Source organism: Telmatherina bonti, assembly GCF_933228915.1.
Source record: "Telmatherina bonti genome assembly, chromosome: 5".
Taxonomy (NCBI): domain Eukaryota; kingdom Metazoa; phylum Chordata; class Actinopteri; order Atheriniformes; family Telmatherinidae; genus Telmatherina; species Telmatherina bonti.
The window spans coordinates 2,517,941-2,539,274 of NC_136623.1; the positions used below are offsets into that span (position 1 = coordinate 2,517,941).

Sequence of the window (21,334 nt, forward strand, 5' to 3'; positions counted from 1 at the left end):
TGACACCTGAGACGATGCGTTCACTGACACCTGAGACGTTGCGTTCACTGACACCTGAGACGATGCGTTCACTGACACCTGAGACGATGTGTTCACTGACACTTGAGACGATGCGTTTACTGACACCTGAGACGTTGCGTTCACTGACACCTGAGACGTTGCGTTCACTGACACCTGAGACGATGCATTCACTGACACCTGAGATGATGCGTTTACTGACACCTGAGACGTTGCGTTCACTGACACCTGAGACGATGCGTTTACTGACACCTGAGACGATGCGTTTACTGACACCTGAGACGTTGCGTTCACTGACACCTGAGACGATGCGTTCACTGACACCTGAGACGATGCGTTCACTGACACCTGAGACGATGTCTTCACTGCCACCTGAGATGATGCGTTCACTGACACCTGAGTCGATGTGTTCACTGACACCTGAGACGATGTCTTCACTGACACCTGAAATGATGCGTTTACTGACACCTGAGACGTTGCGTTCATGACACCTGAGACGTTGCGTTCACTGACACCTGAGACGATGCGTTCACTGACACCTGAGACGATGCGTTCACTGACACCTGAGACGATGCGTTCACTGACACCTGAGACGATGTCTTCACTGCCACCTGAGATGATGCGTTCACTGACACCTGAGTCGATGTGTTCACTGACACCTGAGACGATGTCTTCACTGACACCTGAAATGATGCGTTTACTGACACCTGAGACGTTGCGTTCATGACACCTGAGACGTTGCGTTCACTGACACCTGAGACGATGCGTTCACTGACACCTGAGACGATGCGTTCACTGACACCTGAGTCGATGCGTTCACTGACACCTGAGACGATGCGTTCACTGACACCTGAGACGTTGCGTTCACTGACACCTGAGACGTTGCGTTCACTGACACGTGAGATGATGCGTTCACTGACACCTGAGTCGATGCGTTCACTGACACCTGAGTCGATGCGTTCACTGACACCTGAGACGTTGCGTTCACTGACACCTGAGACGATGTCTACACTGACACCTGAGACGATGCGTTCACTGACACCTGAGACGATGCGTTCACTGACACCTGAGTCGATGCGTTCACTGACACCTGAGACGATGCGTTCACTGACACCTGAGACGTTGCGTTCACTGACACCTGAGACGTTGCGTTCACTGACACGTGAGATGATGCGTTCACTGACACCTGAGTCGATGCGTTCACTGACACCTGAGACGATGCGTTCACTGACACCTGAGACGATGCGTTCACTGACACCTGAGACGTTGCGTTCACTGACACCTGAGACGATGTCTTCACTGACACCTGAGACGATGCGTTTACTGACACCTGAGATGATGCGTTCACTGACACCTGAGACGTGGCGTTCACTGACACCTGAGTCGATGCGTTCACTGACACCTGAGACGATGCGTTTACTGACACCTGAGATGATGCGTTCACTGACACCTGAGACGATGCGTTCACCGACACCTGAGACGATGCGTTCACTGACACCTGAGACGATGCGTTTACTGACACCTGAGACGTTGCGTTCACTGACACCTGAGACGATCCGTTCACTGACACCTGAGTCGATGCGTTCACTGACACCTGAGACGATGCGTTTACTGACACCTGAGATGATGCGTTCACTGACACCTGAGACGATGCGTTCACTGACACCTGAGACGATGCGTTCACTGACACCTGAGACGATGCGTTCACTGACACCTGAGACGATGCGTTTACTGACACCTGAGACGTTGCGTTCACTGACACCTGAGACGTTGCGTTCACTGACACCTGAGACGATGCGTTCACTGACACCTGAGACGATGTGTTCACTGACACTTGAGACGATGCGTTTACTGACACCTGAGACGTTGCGTTCACTGACACCTGAGATGATGCGTTTACTGACACCTGAGACGTTGCGTTCACTGACACCTGAGATGATGCGTTCACTGACACCTGAGACGATGCGTTCACTGACACCTGAGACGATGCGTTTACTGACACCTGAGACGTTGCGTTCACTGACACCTGAGATGATGCGTTTACTGACACCTGAGACGTTGCGTTCACTGACACCTGAGACGTTGCGTTCACTGACACTTGAGACGATGTGTTCACTGACACCTGAGATGATGCGTTCACCTTGTGGATCCTGGGAGCTCTGGCGTCGGTCCCAACGTCGACCACGTAGATCCGAGAGGAGATCAGTGACGGGAGGATCAGCCGGTTTCGGCTCTTGGAGGCATCGCTCCAGCAGCTGCTGCAGGCGTTCCAGCCGGAGTGATGCAGCTCATCTCGCAGGTTCGGCATCGGCAGGCGGTGGATCACCTGCACACGCGGGACACATGCTCCTACGGTCATATAGCCTCACAAGGACAAGGTCCACATTAGGGTTAAACAGACCCTGAACGCACCATCAGTGACCTGACAAAATGCTCCACATCCCGCAGGACGTCCACATCCTACAGGACGTCCACCTCCTATAGGACGTCCACATCCCACAGGACGTCCACATCCCGCAGGACGTCCACATCCCACAGGACGTCCACATCCCGCAGGACGTCCACATCCCGCAGAACGTCCACATCCCGCAGAACGTCCACATCCCGCAGGCCGTCCACATCCCGCAGGACGTCCACATCCTGCAGAACGTCCACATCCTACAGGACGTCCACATCCCACAGGACGTCCACATCCTACAGGACGTCCACATCCCGCAGAACGTCCACATCCCGCAGAACGTCCACATCCCGCAGGACGTCCACATCCTACAGGACGCCCACATCCCACAGGACGTCCACATCCTACAGGACGTCCACATCCCGCAGGACGTCCACATCCCGCAGAACGTCCACATCCCGCAGAACGTCCACATCCCGCAGGACGTCCACATCCCGCAGGACGTCCACATCCTACAGGACGTCCACATCCTACAGGACGTCCACATCCCGCAGGACGTCCACATCCTACAGGACGTCCACATCCCGCAGAACGTCCACATCCCGCAGAACGTCCACATCCCGCAGGACGTCCACATCCTACAGGACGTCCACATCCCACAGGACGTCCACATCCTACAGGACGTCCACATCCCGCAGGACGTCCACATCCCGCAGGACGTCCACATCCCGCAGGATGTCCACATCCCACAGGACGTCCACATCCCGCAGGACGTCCACATCCCGCAGAACGTCCACATCCCGCAGGACGTCCACATCCTACAGGACGTCCACATCCTACAGAACTTACACATCCCGCAGAACGTCCACATCCCGCAGGACGTCCACATCCCGTAGAACGTCCACATCCTACAGGACGTCCACATCCTACAGGACGTCCACATCCCGCAGAACGTCCACATCCTTCAGGACGTCCACATCCCGCAGGACGTCCACATACTGCAGAACGTCCACATCCCGCAGAACGTCCACATCCTACAGGACGTCCACATCCCGCAGAACGTCCACATCCCGCAGAACGTCCACATCCTACAGGACGTCCACATCCCGCAGGACGTCCATATCCCACAGGACGTCCGCCTCCCGCAGGACGTCCACATCCCGCAGGACGTCCATATCCCACAGGACGTCCGCCTCCCGCAGGACGTCCACATCCTACAGGACGTCCACATCCCACAGGACGTCCACATCCCACAGGACGTCCACATCCCACAGAACGTCCACATCCTACAGGACGTCCACATCCCGCAGGACGTCTACATCCTACAGGACGTCCACATCCTGCAGAACGTCCACATCCCGCAGAACGTCCACATCCCGCAGGACGTCCACATCCTACAGGACGTCCACATCCCGCAGGACGTCCACATCCTACAGGACGTCCACATCCCGCAGAACGTCCACATCCTACAGGATGTCCACATCCTACAGGACGTCCACATCCCGCAGGACGTCCACATCCTACAGGACGTCCACATCCCGCAGGACGTCCACATCCGGCAGGACGTCAACATCCCGCAGGACGTCCACATCCCGCAGGACGTCCACATGCTACAGGACGTCCACATCCTACAGGACTTACACATCCCGCAGGACGTTCACATCCCGCAGGACGTCCACATCCCGCAGGACGTCCACATCCCGCAGGACGTTCACATCCCGCAGAACGTCCACATCATACAGGACGTCCACATCCCGCGGAACGTCCACATCCTACAGGACGTCCACATCCCGCAGGACGTCCACATACTGCAGAATGTCCACATCCTACAGAACGTCCACATCCCGCAGAATGTCCACATCCTACAGGACGTCCACATCCCGCAGAATGTCCACATCCTACAGGACATCCACATCCTACAGGACGTCCACATCCCGCAGGACGTCCACATCCCGCAAAACGTCCACATCCTACAGGACGTCCACATCCTACAGGACGTCCACATCCCGCAGAACGTCCACATCCCGCAGGACGTCCACATCCCGCAGGACGCCCACATCCCGCAGAACGTCCACATCCCGCAGAACGTCCACATCCCGCAGGACGTCCACATCCCACAGGACGTCCACATCCTACAGGACGTCCACATCCCGCAGGACGTCCACATCCCGCAGGACGTCCACAGCCCGCAGAACGTCCACATCCCACAGGACGTCCACATCCTACAGGACGTCCACATCCCGCAGGACGTCCACCTCCCGCAGCATGTCAAAATCCCGCAGGACGTCCACATCCTGCAGAACGTCCACATCCCGCAGAACGTCCACATCCTACAGGACGTCCACATCCTACAGGACTTACACATCCCGAAGGACGTTCACATCCCGCAGGACGTCCACATCCCGCAGGACGTCCACATCCCGCAGAACGTCCACATCCTACAGGACGCCCACATCCCGCAGAACATCCACATCATACAGGACGTCCACGTCCCGCAGAACGTCCACATCCTACAGGACGCCCACATCCCGCAGAACGTCCACATCATACAGGACGTCCACATCCCACAGGACGTCCACATCCTACAGGACGTCCACATCCCCCAGGACGTCCACATCCCGCAGAACGTCCACATACAACAGAACGTCCACATCCTACAGAACGTCCACATCCCGCAGAACGTCCACATCCTACAGGACGTCCACATCCCGCAGAACGTCCACATCCCGCAGGACGTCCACATCCCACAGGACGTCCACATCCCGCAGAACGTCCACATCCCGCAGGACGTCCACATCCCGCAGAACGTCCACATCCCGCAGGACGTCCACATCCCGCAGAACGTCCACATCCCACAGGACGTCCACATCCCGCAGAACGTCCACATCCTACAGGACGTCCACATCCCGCAGAACGTCCACATCCCGCAGAACGTCCACATCCTACAGGACGTCCACATCCCGCAGAACGTCCACATCCCGCAGGACGTCCACATCCCACAGGACGTCCACATCCCGCAGAACGTCCACATCCCGCAGGACGTCCACATCCCGCAGAACGTCCACATCCTACAGGACGTCCACATCCCGCAGAACGTCCACATCCCGCAGGACGTCCACATCCCGCAGAACGTCCACATCCCGCAGAACGTCCACATCCTACAGGACGTCCACATCCCGCAGAACGTCCACATCCCGCAGGACGTCCACATCCCGCAGAACGTCCACATCCCGCAGGACGTCCACATCCCGCAGAACGTCCACATCCCGCAGGACGTCCACATCCCGCAGAACGTCCACATCCTACAGGACGCCCACATCCCGCAGAACGTCCACATCATACAGGACGTCCACATCCCACAGGACGTCCACATCCTATAGGACGTCCACATCCCCCAGGACGTCCACATCCCGCAGAACGTACACATACAACAGAACGTCCACATCCTACAGAACGTCCACATCCCGCAGAACGTCCACATCCTACAGGACGTCCACATCCCGCAGAACGTCCACATCCCGCAGGACGTCCACATCCCACAGGACGTCCACATCCCGCAGAACGTCCACATCCCGCAGGACGTCCACATCCCGCAGAACGTCCACATCCCGCAGGACGTCCACATCCCGCAGAACGTCCACATCCCACAGGACGTCCACATCCCGCAGGACGTCGACATCCTACAGGACGTCCACATCCTACAGGACGTCCACATCCCGCAGGACGTCCAAATGCTACAGGACGTCCACATCCTACAGGACGTCCACATCCCGCAGGACGTCCACATCCTACAGGACGTCCACATCCTACAGGACGTCCACATCCCGCAGAACGTCCACCTCCCGCAGCATGTCAACATCCCGCAGAACGTCCACATCCCGCAGGACGTCCACATCCTGCAGAACGTCCACATCCTGCAGAACGTCCACATCTCGCAGGACGTCCACATCCTACAGGACGTCCACATCCCACAGGACGTCCACATCCTGCAGAACGTCCACATCCCGCAGAACGTCCACATCCCGCAGAACGTCCACATCCCGCAGGACGTCCACATCCTACAGGACGTCCACATCCTACAGGACGTCCACATCCCGCAAGACGTCCACATCCCACAGGACGTCCACATCCCGCAGGACGTCCACATCCCGCAGAACGTCCACATCCCGCAGGACGTCCACATCCCACAGGACGTCCACATCCTACAGGACGTCCACATCCCGCAGGACGTCCACATCCCGCAGAACGTCCACATCCTACAGGACGTCCACATCCCGCAGGACGTCCACATCCTACAGGACGTCCACATCCCGCAGGACGTCCACATCCTGCAGAACGTTCACATCCCGCAGAACGTCCACATCCCGCAGAATGTCCACATCCCGCAGGACGTCCACATCCTACAGGACGTCCACATCCCGCAGGACGTCCACATCCCACAGGACGTCCACATCCCGCAGGACGTCCACATCCCGCAGAACGTCCACATCCCGCAGGACGTCCACATCCCGCAGAACGTCCACATCCCGCAGGACGTCCACATCCCACAGGACGTCCACATCCCGCAGGACGTCCACATCCCGCAGAACGTCCACATCCCGCAGGATGTCCACATACTGCAGAACGTCCACATCCCGCAGAACGTCCACATCCTACAGGACGTCCACATCCCGCAGAACGTCCACATCCCGCAGAACGTCCACATCCCGCAGGACGTCCACATCCTACAGGACGTCCACATCCCGCAGGACGTCCATATCCCACAGGACGTCCGCCTCCCGCAGGACGTCCACATCCCGCAGGACGTCCACATCCCACAGGACGTCCACATCCCACAGGACGTCCACATCCCGCAGAACGTCCACATCCTACAGGACGTCCACATCCCGCAGAACGTCCACATCCCGCAGGACGTCCACATCCCGCAGAACGTCCACATCCTACAGGACGTCCACATCCCGCAGAACGTCCACATCCCGCAGGACGTCCACATCCCACAGGACGTCCACATCCCGCAGAACGTCCACATCCCGCAGGACGTCCACATCCCGCAGAACGTCCACATCCTACAGGACGTCCACATCCCGCAGAACGTCCACATCCCGCAGGACGTCCACATCCCGCAGAACGTCCACATCCCGCAGAACGTCCACATCCTACAGGACGTCCACATCCCGCAGAACGTCCACATCCCGCAGGACGTCCACATCCCACAGGACGTCCACATCCCGCAGAACGTCCACATCCCGCAGGACGTCCACATCCCGCAGAACGTCCACATCCCGCAGGACGTCCACATCCCGCAGAACGTCCACATCCTACAGGACGCCTACATCCCGCAGAACGTCCACATCATACAGGACGTCCACATCCCACAGGACGTCCACATCCTACAGGACGTCCACATCCCCCAGGACGTCCACATCCCGCAGAACGTCCACATACAACAGAACGTCCACATCCTACAGAACGTCCACATCCCGCAGAACGTCCACATCCTACAGGACGTCCACATCCCGCAGAACGTCCACATCCCGCAGGACGTCCACATCCCACAGGACGTCCACATCCCGCAGAACGTCCACATCCCGCAGGACGTCCACATCATACAGGACGTCCACATCCTACAGGACTTACACATCCCGAAGGACGTTCACATCCCGCAGGACGTCCACATCCCGCAGGACGTCCACATCCCGCAGAACGTCCACATCCTACAGGACGCCCACATCCCGCAGAACGTCCACATCATACAGGACGTCCACGTCCCGCAGAACGTCCACATCCTACAGGACGCCCACATCCCGCAGAACGTCCACATCATACAGGACGTCCACATCCCGAAGGACGTTCACATCCCGCAGGACGTCCACATCCCACAGGACGTCCACATCCTACAGGACGTCCACATCCCCCAGGACGTCCACATCCCGCAGAACGTCCACATCCTACAGAACGTCCACATCCCGCAGAACGTCCACATCCTACAGGACGTCCACATCCCGCAGAACGTCCACATCCCGCAGGACGTCCACATCCCGCAGAACGTCCACATCCCGCAGGACGTCCACATCCCGCAGAACGTCCACATCCCACAGGACGTAAACATCCCGCAGAACGTCCACATCCTACAGGACGTCCACATCCCGCAGAACGTCCACATCCTACAGGACGTCCACATCCCGCAGAACGTCCACATCCCGCAGGACGTCCACATCCCACAGGACGTCCACATCCCGCAGAACGTCCACATCCCGCAGGACGTCCACATCCCGCAGAACGTCCACATCCTACAGGACGTCCACATCCCGCAGAACGTCCACATCCCGCAGGACGTCCACATCCCGCAGAACGTCCACATCCCGCAGAACGTCCACATCCTACAGGACGTCCACATCCCGCAGAACGTCCACATCCCGCAGGACGTCCACATCCCACAGGACGTCCACATCCCGCAGAACGTCCACATCCCGCAGGACGTCCACATCCCGCAGAACGTCCACATCCCGCAGGACGTCCACATCCCGCAGAACGTCCACATCCTACAGGACGTCCACATCCCGCAGAACGTCCACATCATACAGGACGTCCACATCCCACAGGACGTCCACATCCTACAGGACGTCCACATCCCCCAGGACGTCCACATCCCGCAGAACGTCCACATACAACAGAACGTCCACATCCTACAGAACGTCCACATCCCGCAGAACGTCCACATCCTACAGGACGTCCACATCCCGCAGAACGTCCACATCCCGCAGGACGTCCACATCCCACAGGACGTCCACATCCCGCAGGACGTCCACATCCCGCAGAACGTCCACATCCCGCAGGACGTCCACATCCCGCAGAACGTCCACATCCCACAGGACGTCCACATCCCGCAGGACGTCGACATCCTACAGGACGTCCACATCCTACAGGACGTCCACATCCTACAGGACGTCCACATCCTACAGGACGTCCACATCCTACAGGACGTCCACATCCTGCAGGACGTCCACATCCTACAGGACGTCCACATCCCGCAGGACGTCGACATCCTACAGGACGTCCACATCCTACAGGACGTCCACATCCCGCAGGACGTCCAAATGCTACAGGACGTCCACATCCTACAGGACGTCCACATCCCGCAGGACGTCCACATCCCGCAGGACGTCCACATCCTACAGGACGTCCACATCCTACAGGACGTCCACATCCCGCAGAACGTCCACCTCCCGCAGCATGTCAACATCCCGCAGAACGTCCACATCCCGCAGGACGTCCACATCCTGCAGAACGTCCACATCCTGCAGAACGTCCACATCTCGCAGGACGTCCACATCCTACAGGACGTCCACATCCCACAGGACGTCCACATCCTGCAGAACGTCCACATCCCGCAGAACGTCCACATCCCGCAGAACGTCCACATCCTACAGGACGTCCACATCCCACAAGACGTCCACATCCCGCAGAACGTCCACATCCTACAGGACGTCCACATCCTACAGGACGTCCACATCCCGCAAGACGTCCACATCCCACAGGACGTCCACATCCCGCAGGACGTCCACATCCCGCAGAACGTCCACATCCCGCAGGACGTCCACATCCCGCAGGACGTCCACATCCCGCAGAACGTCCACATCCTACAGGACGTCCACATCCCGCAGGACGTCCACATCCTACAGGACGTCCACATCCCGCAGGACGTCCACATCCTGCAGAACGTTCACATCCCGCAGAACGTCCACATCCCGCAGAATGTCCACATCCCGCAGGACGTCCACATCCTACAGGACGTCCACATCCCGCAGGATGTCCACATCCCACAGGACGTCCACATCCCGCAGGACGTCCACATCCCGCAGAACGTCCACATCCCGCAGGACGTCCACATCCCGCAGAACGTCCACATCCCGCAGGACGTCCACATCCTACAGGACGTCCACATCCCGCAGGACGTCCACATCCCACAGGACGTCCACATCCCGCAGGACGTCCACATCCCGCAGAACGTCCACATCCCGCAGGACGTCCACATCCCGCAGGACGTCCACATCCCACAGGACGTCCACATCCCGCAGGACGTCCACATCCCGCAGAACGTCCACATCCCGCAGAACGTCCACATCCTACAGGACGCCGACATCCCGCAGGACGTCCACATCCCGCGGAACGTCCACATCCTTCAGGACGTCCTCATCCCGCAGGACGTCCACATACTGCAGAATGTCCACATCCTACAGAACGTCCACATCCCGCAGAACGTCCACATCCTACAGGACGTCCACATCCCGCAGAACGTCCACATCCTACAGGACATCCACATCCTACAGGACGTCCACATCCCGCAGGACGTCCACATCCCGCAGGACGTCCACATCCTACAGGACGTCCACATCCTACAGGACGTCCACATCCCGCAGGACGCCCACATCCCGCAGAACGTCCACATCCCGCAGAACGTCCACATCCTACAGGACGTCCACATCCCGCAGAACGTCCACATCCCGCAGAACGTCCACATCCCACAGGACATCCACATCCTACAGGATGTCCACATTCCGCAGAACGTCCACATCCTACAGGACGTCCACATCCTACAGGACGTCCACATCCCGCAGGACATCCACCTCCCGCAGCATGTCAACATCCCGCAGGACGTCCACATCCTGCAGAACGTCCACATCCCGCAGGATGTCCACATCCTACAGGACGTCCACATCCTACAGGACGTCCACATCCTACAGGACTTACACATCCCGCAGGAAGTCCACATCCCGCAGGACGTCCACATCCCGCAGAACGTCCACATCCTACAGGACGTCCACATCCTACAGGACGTCCACATCCCGCAGGACGCCCACATCCCGCAGAACGTCCACATCATACAGGACGTCCACATCCCGCAGAACGTCCACATCCTACAGGACGTCCACATCCCGCAGGACGTCCACATACTGCAGAACGTCCACATCCTACAGAACGTCCACATCCCGCAGGACGTCCACATCCTACAGGACGTCCACATCCTACAGGACGTCCACATCCCGCAGGACGTCCACATCCTACAGGACGTCCACATCCCGCAGGACGTCTAAATGCTACAGGACGTCCACATCCTACAGGACGTCCACATCCCGCAGGACGTCCACATCCTACAGGACGTCCACATCCTACAGGACTTACACATCCCGCAGGAAGTCCACATCCCGCAGGACGTCCACATCCCGCAGAACGTCCACATCCTACAGGACGTCCACATCCTACAGGACGTCCACATCCCGCAGGACGCCCACATCCCGCAGAACGTCCACATCATACAGGACGTCCACATCCCGCAGAACGTCCACATCCTACAGGACGTCCACATCCCGCAGGACGTCCACATACTGCAGAACGTCCACATCCTACAGAACGTCCACATCCCGCAGGACGTCCACATCCTACAGGACGTCCACATCCTACAGGACGTCCACATCCCGCAGGACGTCCACATCCTACAGGACGTCCACATCCCGCAGGACGTCTAAATGCTACAGGACGTCCACATCCTACAGGACGTCCACATCCCGCAGGACGTCCACATCCGGCAGGACGTCAACATCCCGCAGGACGTCCACATCCCGCAGGACGTCCACATGCTACAGGACGTCCACATCCTACAGGACGTTCACATCCCGCAGGACGTCCACATCCGGCAGGACGTCCACATCCCGCAGGACGTCCACATCCCACAGGACGTCCACATCCCACAGAACGTCCACATCCCGCAGGACGTCCACATCCCGCAGGACGTCCACATCCCGCAGGACGTCCACAGCCCGCAGGACGTCCATATCCCACAGGACGTCCACATCCCGAAGAACGTCCACATCCTACAGGACGTCCACATCCCGCAGGACGTCCACATCCTACAGAACGTCCACATCCTACAGAACGTCCACATCCCGCAGGACGTCCACATCCTACAGGACGTCCACATCCTACAGGACGTCCACATCCCGCAGGACGTCCACATCCTACAGGACGTCCACATCCCGCAGGACGTCTAAATGCTACAGGACGTCCACATCCTACAGGACGTCCACATCCCGCAGGACGTCCACATCCGGCAGGACGTCAACATCCCGCAGGACGTCCACATCCCGCAGGACGTCCACATGCTACAGGACGTCCACATCCTACAGGACGTTCACATCCCGCAGGACGTCCACATCCCGCAGGACGTCCACATCCCACAGGACGTCCACATCCCACAGAACGTCCACATCCTGCAGGACGTCCACATCCCGCAGGACGTCCACATCCCACAGGACGTCCACATCCCACAGAACGTCCACATCCCGCAGGACGTCCACAGCCCGCAGGACGTCCATATCCCACAGGACGTCCACATCCCGAAGAACGTCCACATCCTACAGGACGTCCACATCCCGCAGAACGTCCACATCCTACAGGACGTCCACATCCCGCAGGACGTCCACATCCCGCAGAACGTCCACCTCCCGCAGCATGTCAACATCCCGCAGAACGTCCACATCCCGCAGGACGTCCACATCCTACAGGACGTCCACATCCTACAGGACGTCCACATCCCGCAGGACGTCCAAATGCTACAGGACGTCCACATCCTACAGGACGTCCACATCCCGCAGGACGTCCACATCCCGCAGGACGTCCACATCCCGCAGAACGTCCACATCCCGCAGAACGTCCACATCCTACAGGACGTCCACATCCTACAGGACGTCCACATCCCGCAGAACGTCCACCTCCCGCAGCATGTCAACATCCCGCAGAACGTCCACATCCCGCAGGACGTCCACATCCTGCAGAACGTCCACATCTCGCAGGACGTCCACATCCTACAGGACGTCCACATCCCGCAGGACGTCCACATCCCGCAGGACGTCCACATCCGGCAGGACGTCAACATCCCGCAGGACGTCCACATCCCGCAGGACGTCCACATCCCGCAGGACGTCCACATCCGGCAGGACGTCAACATCCCGCAGGACGTCCACATCCCGCAGGACGTCCACATCCTACAGGACGTTCACATCCCGCAGGACGTCCACATCCCGCAGGACGTCCACATCCCACAGAACGTCCACATCCTACAGGACGTCCACATCCCGCAGGACCTCCACATCCTACAGGACGTCCACATCCTAAAGGACGTCCACATCCTACAGGACGTCCACATCCTACAGGACGTTCACATCCCGCAGGACGTCCACATCCAGCAGAACGTCCACATCCTACAGGACGTCCACATCCCGCAGAACGTCCACATCCTACAGGACATCCACATCCTACAGGACGTCCAAATCCCGCAGGACGTCCACATCCCGCAGAACGTCAACATCCTACAGGACGCCCACATCCCGCAGAACGTCCACATCCTACAGGACATCCACATCCTACAGGACGTCCACATCCCACAGGACGCCCACATCCCGCAGAACGTCCACATCCTACAGGACGCCCACATCCCGCAGAACGTCCACATCCCGCAGGACGTCCACATCCTACAGGACGTCCACATCCCGCAGAACGTCCACATCCCGCAGGACGTCCACATCCCGCAGAACGTCCACATCCCGCAGGACGTCCACATCCCACAGGACGTCCACATCCCACAGGACGTCCACATCCCGCAGGACGTCCACATCCCGCAGGACGTCCACATCCTGCAGGACGTCCACATCCTACAGGACGTCCACATCCCGCAGGACGTCCACATCTTAAAGGACGTCCACATCCCGCAGAACGTCCACATCCTACAGGACGTCCACATTCTAAAGGACGTCCACACCCCGCAAAACGTCCACATCCTACAGGACGTCCACATCCTACAGGACATCCACATCCCGCAGAACGTCAACATCCCGCAGGACGTCCACATCCCGCAGAACGTCCACATCCCGCAGAACGTCCACATCCTACAGGACGTCCACATCCCGCAGAACGTCCACATCCCGCAGGACGTCCACATCCTACAGGACGTCCACATCCCGCAGGACGTCCACATCCCGCAGAACGTCCACATCCTACAGGACGTCCACATCCCACAGAACGTCCACAACCTACAGGACGTCCACATCCCGCAGGACGTCCACATCCCACAGGACGTCCACATCCCACAGGACGTCCACATCCCGCAGGACGTCCACATCCCGCAGGACGTCCACATCCTGCAGGACGTCCACATCCTACAGGACGTCCACATCCCGCAGGACGTCCACATCTTAAAGGACGTCCACATCCCGCAGAACGTCCACATCCTACAGGACGTCCACATTCTAAAGGACGTCCACACCCCGCAAAACGTCCACATCCTACAGGACGTCCACATCCTACAGGACATCCACATCCGGCAGAACGTCAACATCCCGCAGGACGTCCACATCCTATAGGACGTCCACATCCCGCAGAACGTCCACATCCTACAGGACGTCCACATCCCGCAGAACGTCCACATCCTACAGGACGTCCACATCCCGCAGGACGTCCACATCCTGCAGGACGTCCACATCCTACAGGACGTCCACATCCCGCAGGACGTCCACATCTTAAAGGACGTCCACATCCCGCAGAACGTCCACATCCTACAGGACGTCCACATTCTAAAGGACGTCCACACCCCGCAAAACGTCCACATCCTACAGGACGTCCACATCCTACAGGACATCCACATCCGGCAGAACGTCAACATCCCGCAGGACGTCCACATCCTATAGGACGTCCACATCCCGCAGAACGTCCACATCCTACAGGACGTCCACATCCCGCAGAACGTCCACATCCTACAGGACGTCCACCTCCCGCAGAACGTCCACATCCTAAAGGACGTCCACATCCCGCAGAACGTCCACATCCTACAGGACGTCCACATCCCGCAGGACGTCCACATCCCGCAGAACGTTCACCTCCCGCAGAACGTCCACATCCTACAGGACGTCCACATCCCGCAGAACGTCCACATCCTACAGGACGTCCACATCCCGCAGGACGTCCACATCCTACAGGACGTCCACATCCCGCAAGACGTCCACATCCCGCAGAACGTCCACCTCCCGCAGAACGTCCACATCCTACAGGACGTCCACATCCCGCAGAACGTCCACATCCTACAGGACGTCCACATCCCGCAGGACGTCCACATCCCGCAGAACGTCCACATCCCGCAGGACGTCCACATTCCGCAGAACGTCCACATCCTACAGGACGTCCACATCCTACAGGACGTCCACATCCTGCAGGATGTCCACATCCTACAGGACGTCCACATCCTACAGGACGTCCACATCCCGCAGGACGTCCAAATGCTACAGGACGTCCACATCCTACAGGACTTACACATCCCGCAGGACGTTCACATCCCGCAGGACGTCCACATCCCGCAGGACGTCCACATCCCGCAGGACGTTCACATCCCGCAGGACGTCCACATCCCGCAGAACGTCCACATCCTACAGGACGTCCACATCCCGCAGGACGTCCACATCCCGCAGAACGTCCACATCCCGCAGGACGTCCACATTCCGCAGAACGTCCACATCCTACAGGACGTCCACATCCCGCAGGACGTCCAAATGCTACAGGACGTCCACATCCTACAGGACTTACACATCCCGCAGGACGTTCACATCCCGCAGAACGTCCACATCCCGCAGGACGTCCACATTCCGCAGGACGTCCACATCCTACAGGACGTCCACATCCTACAGGACGTCCACATCCCGCAGGACGTCCAAATGCTACAGGACGTCCACATCCTACAGGACTTACACATCCCGCAGGACGTCCACATCCCGCAGGACGTCCACATCCCGCAGGACGTTCACATCCCGCAGAACGTCCACAACCTACAGGACGTCCACATCCCGCAGGACGTCCACATCCCACAGGACGTCCACATCCCACAGGACGTCCACATCCCGCAGGACGTCCACATCCCGCAGGACGTCCACATCCTGCAGGACGTCCACATCCTACAGGACGTCCACATCCCGCAGGACGTCCACATCTTAAAGGACGTCCACATCCCGCAGAACGTCCACATCCTACAGGACGTCCACATTCTAAAGGACGTCCACACCCCGCAAAACGTCCACATCCTACAGGACGTCCACATCCTACAGGACATCCACATCCGGCAGAACGTCAACATCCCGCAGGACGTCCACATCCCGCAGGACGTCAACATCCCGCAGGACGTCCACATCCCGCAAGACGTTCACATCCCGCAGGACGTCCACATCCCGCAGGACGTCCACATCCTACAGGACGCCCACATCCCGCAGAACGTCCACATCCTACAGGACGCCCACATCATACAGGACGTCCACATCCCGCAGAACGTCCACATCCTACAGGACGTCCACATCCCGCAGAACGTCCACATCCTACAGGACGTCCACATCCCGCAGAACGTCCACATCCTACAGGACGCCCACATCATACAGGACGCCCACATCCCGCAGAACGTCCACATCCTACAGGACGCCCACATCATACAGGACGTCCACATCCCGCAGAACGTCCACATCCTACAGGACGTCCACATCCCGCAGGACGTCCACATCCCGCAGAACGTCCACATCCTACAGGACGCCCACATCCCGCAGGACGTCCACATCCAGCATAACGTCCACATCCTACAGGACGTCCACATCCCGCAGAACGTCCACATCCTACAGGACGCCCACATCCTACAGGACGTCCACATCCCGCAGAACGTCCACATGCTACAGGACGTCCACATCCTACAGGACGTCCACATCCCGCAGAACGTCCACATCCTACAGGATGTCCACATCCCGCAGAACGTCCACATCCTACAGGACGTCCACATCCTACAGGACGTCCACATCCCGCAGAACGTCCACATCCTACAGGACGTCCACATCCCGCAGGACGTCCACATCCTGCAGGACGTCCACATCCTACAGGACATCCACATCCCGCAGGACGTCCACATCCTGCAGGACGTCCACATCCTACAGGACGTCCACAACCCGCAGGACGTCCACATCCTGCAGGACGTCCACATCCCGCAGAACGTCCACATCCTACAGGACGTCCACATTCTAAAGGACGTCCACACCCCGCAGAACGTCCACATCCTACAGGACGTCCACATCCTACAGGACATCCACATCCGGCAGAACGTCAACATCCCGCAGGACGTCCACATCCTATAGGACGTCCACATCCCGCAGAACGTCCACATCCTACAGGACGTCCACATCCCGCAGAACGTCCACATCCTACAGGACGTCCACATCCCGCAGGACGTCCACATCCTAAAGGACGTCCACATCCCGCAGAACGTCCACATCCTACAGGACGTCCACATCCCACAGAACGTCCACATCCTACAGGACATCCACATCCTACAGGACGTCCCCATCCCGCAGGACGTCCACATCCCACAGGACGTCCACATCCTACAGGACATCCACATCCGGCAGGACGTCCACATCCCGCAAGACGTTCACATCCCGCAGGACGTCCACATCCCGCAGGACGTCCACATGCTACAGGACGCCCACATCCCGCACAACGTCCACATCCTACAGGACGCCCACATCCCGCAGAACGTCCACATCCTGCAGGACGTCCACATCCCGCAGGACGTCCACATTCCGCAGAACGTCCACATCCTACAGGACGTCCACATCCTACAGGACGTCCACATCCTACAGGACGTCCACATCCCGCAGGACGTCCACATCCCGCAGGACGTCCACATCCCGCAGAACGTCCACATCCTACAGGACGTCCACATCCCGCAGAACGTCCACATCCTACAGGACGTCCACATCCCGCAGGACGTCCACATCCCGCAGGACGTCCACATCCCGCAGAACGTCCACATCCTACAGGACGCCCACATCCCGCAGAACGTCCACATCATACAGGACGTCCACATCCCGCAGAACGTCCACATCCTACAGGACGTCCACATCCCGCAGGACGTCCACATCCCGCAGAACGTCCACATCCTACAGGACGTCCACATCCCACAGGACGTCCACATCCCGCAGGACGTCCACATCCCGCAAGACGTCCACATCCCGCAGAACGTCCACATCCCGCAGGACGTCCACATCCTACAGGACGTCCATATCCCGCAAGACGTCCACATCCCGCAGAACGTCCACCTCCCGCAGAACGTCCACATCCCGCAGGACGTCCACATCCCGCAGGACGTCCACATCCTACAGGACGTCCACATCCCGCAGGACGTCCACATCCCGCAGAACGTTCACCTCCCGCAGAACGTCCACATCCTACAGGACGTCCACATCCCGCAGAACGTCCACATCCTACAGGACGTCCACATCCCGCAGGACGTCCACATCCTACAGGACGTCCACATCCCGCAGGACGTCCACATCCTACAGGACGTCCACATCCCGCAAGACGTCCACATCCCGCAGAACGTCCACCTCCCGCAGAACGTCCACATCCTACAGGACGTCCACATCCCGCAGAACGTCCACATCCTACAGGACGTCCACATCCCGCAGGACGTCCACATCCCGCAGAACGTCCACATCCCGCAGGACGTCCACATTCCGCAGAACGTCCACATCCTACAGGACGTCCACATCCTACAGGACGTCCACATCCTGCAGGACGTCCACATCCTACAGGACGTCCACATCCTACAGGACGTCCACATCCCGCAGGACGTCCAAATGCTACAGGACGTCCACATCCTACAGGACTTACACATCCCGCAGGACGTTCACATCCCGCAGGACGTCCACATCCCGCAGAACGTCCACATCCTACAGGACGTCCACATCCCGCAGGACGTCCACATCCCGCAGAACGTCCACATCCCGCAGGACGTCCACATTCCGCAGAACGTCCACATCCTACAGGACGTCCACATCCCGCAGGACGTCCAAATGCTACAGGACGTCCACATCCTACAGGACTTACACATCCCGCAGGACGTTCACATCCCGCAGAACGTCCACATCCCGCAGGACGTCCACATTCCGCAGGACGTCCACATCCTAAAGGACGTCCACATCCTACAGGACGTCCACATCCTACAGGACGTTCACATCCCGCAGGACGTCCACATCCAGCAGAACGTCCACATCCTACAGGACGTCCACATCCCGCAGAACGTCCACATCCTACAGGACATCCACATCCTACAGGACGTCCAAATCCCGCAGGACGTCCACATCCCGCAGAACGTCAACATCCTACAGGACGCCCACATCCCGCAGAACGTCCACATCCTACAGGACATCCACATCCTACAGGACGTCCACATCCCACAGGACGCCCACATCCCGCAGAACGTCCACATCCTACAGGACGCCCACATCCCGCAGAACGTCCACATCCCGCAGGACGTCCACATCCTACAGGACGTCCACATCCCGCAGAACGTCCACATCCCGCAGGACGTCCACATCCCGCAGAACGTCCACATCCCGCAGGACGTCCACATCCCACAGGACGTCCACATCCCACAGGACGTCCACATCCCGCAGGACGTCCACATCCCGCAGGACGTCCACATCCTGCAGGACGTCCACATCCTACAGGACGTCCACATCCCGCAGGACGTCCACATCTTAAAGGACGTCCACATCCCGCAGAACGTCCACATCCTACAGGACGTCCACATTCTACAGGACATCCACATCCCGCAGAACGTCAACATCCCGCAGGACGTCCACATCCCGCAGAACGTCCACATCCCGCAGAACGTCCACATCCTACAGGACGTCCACATCCCGCAGAACGTCCACATCCTACAGGACGTCCACATCCTACAGGACATCCACATCCCGCAGAACGTCAACATCCCGCAGGACGTCCACATCCCGCAGAACGTCCACATCCCGCAGAACGTCCACATCCTACAGGACGTCCACATCCCGCAGAACGTCCACATCCCGCAGGACGTCCACATCCTACAGGACGTCCACATCCCGCAGGACGTCCACATCCCGCAGAACGTCCACATCCTACAGGACGTCCACATCCCACAGAACGTCCACAACCTACAGGACGTCCACATCCCGCAGGACGTCCACATCCCACAGGACGTCCACATCCCACAGGACGTCCACATCCCGCAGGACGTCCACATCCCGCAGGACGTCCACATCCTGCAGGACGTCCACATCCTACAGGACGTCCACATCCCGCAGGACGTCCACATCTTAAAGGACGTCCACATCCCGCAGAACGTCCACATCCTACAGGACGTCCACATTCTAAAGGACGTCCACACCCCGCAAAACGTCCACATCCTACAGGACGTCCACATCCTACAGGACATCCACATCCGGCAGAACGTCAACATCCCGCAGGACGTCCACATCCTATAGGACGTCCACATCCCGCAGAACGTCCACATCCTACAGGACGTCCACATCCCGCAGAACGTCCACATCCTACAGGACGTCCACATCCCGCAGGACGTCCACATCCTGCAGGACGTCCACATCCTACAGGACGTCCACATCCCGCAGGACGTCCACATCTTAAAGGACGTCCACATCCCGCAGAACGTCCACATCCTACAGGACGTCCACATTCTAAAGGACGTCCACACCCCGCAAAACGTCCACATCCTACAGGACGTCCACATCCTACAGGACATCCACATCCGGCAGAACGTCAACATCCCGCAGGACGTCCACATCCTATAGGACGTCCACATCCCGCAGAACGTCCACATCCTACAGGACGTCCACATCCCGCAGAACGTCCACATCCTACAGGACGTCCACCTCCCGCAGAACGTCCACATCCTAAAGGACGTCCACATCCCGCAGAACGTCCACATCCTACAGGACGTCCACATCCCGCAGGACGTCCACATCCCGCAGAACGTTCACCTCCCGCAGAACGTCCACATCCTACAGGACG

At 59.0% G+C, this 21,334-nt stretch overlaps 1 protein-coding gene across 5 annotated transcripts in view; it reads right to left on the reverse strand.

Annotated features, from left to right (window-relative positions):
* The window catches only part of selenbp1 (selenium binding protein 1), an 83,825-nt gene that overhangs the window by 25,937 nt on the left and 36,554 nt on the right, over positions 1–21,334 (reverse strand). For 3 of the 5 annotated variants that reach the window (XM_079240510.1, XM_079240509.1, XM_079240511.1), the window contains exon 4: positions 2,159–2,344. The exons of the other annotated variants lie outside the window; for them this stretch is intronic. In XM_079240510.1, coding sequence (XP_079096636.1) covers positions 2,159–2,344 — 186 coding nt within the window. The remainder of the gene's footprint in view (positions 1–2,158; positions 2,345–21,334) is intronic. 5 annotated transcript variants of the gene reach the window in all.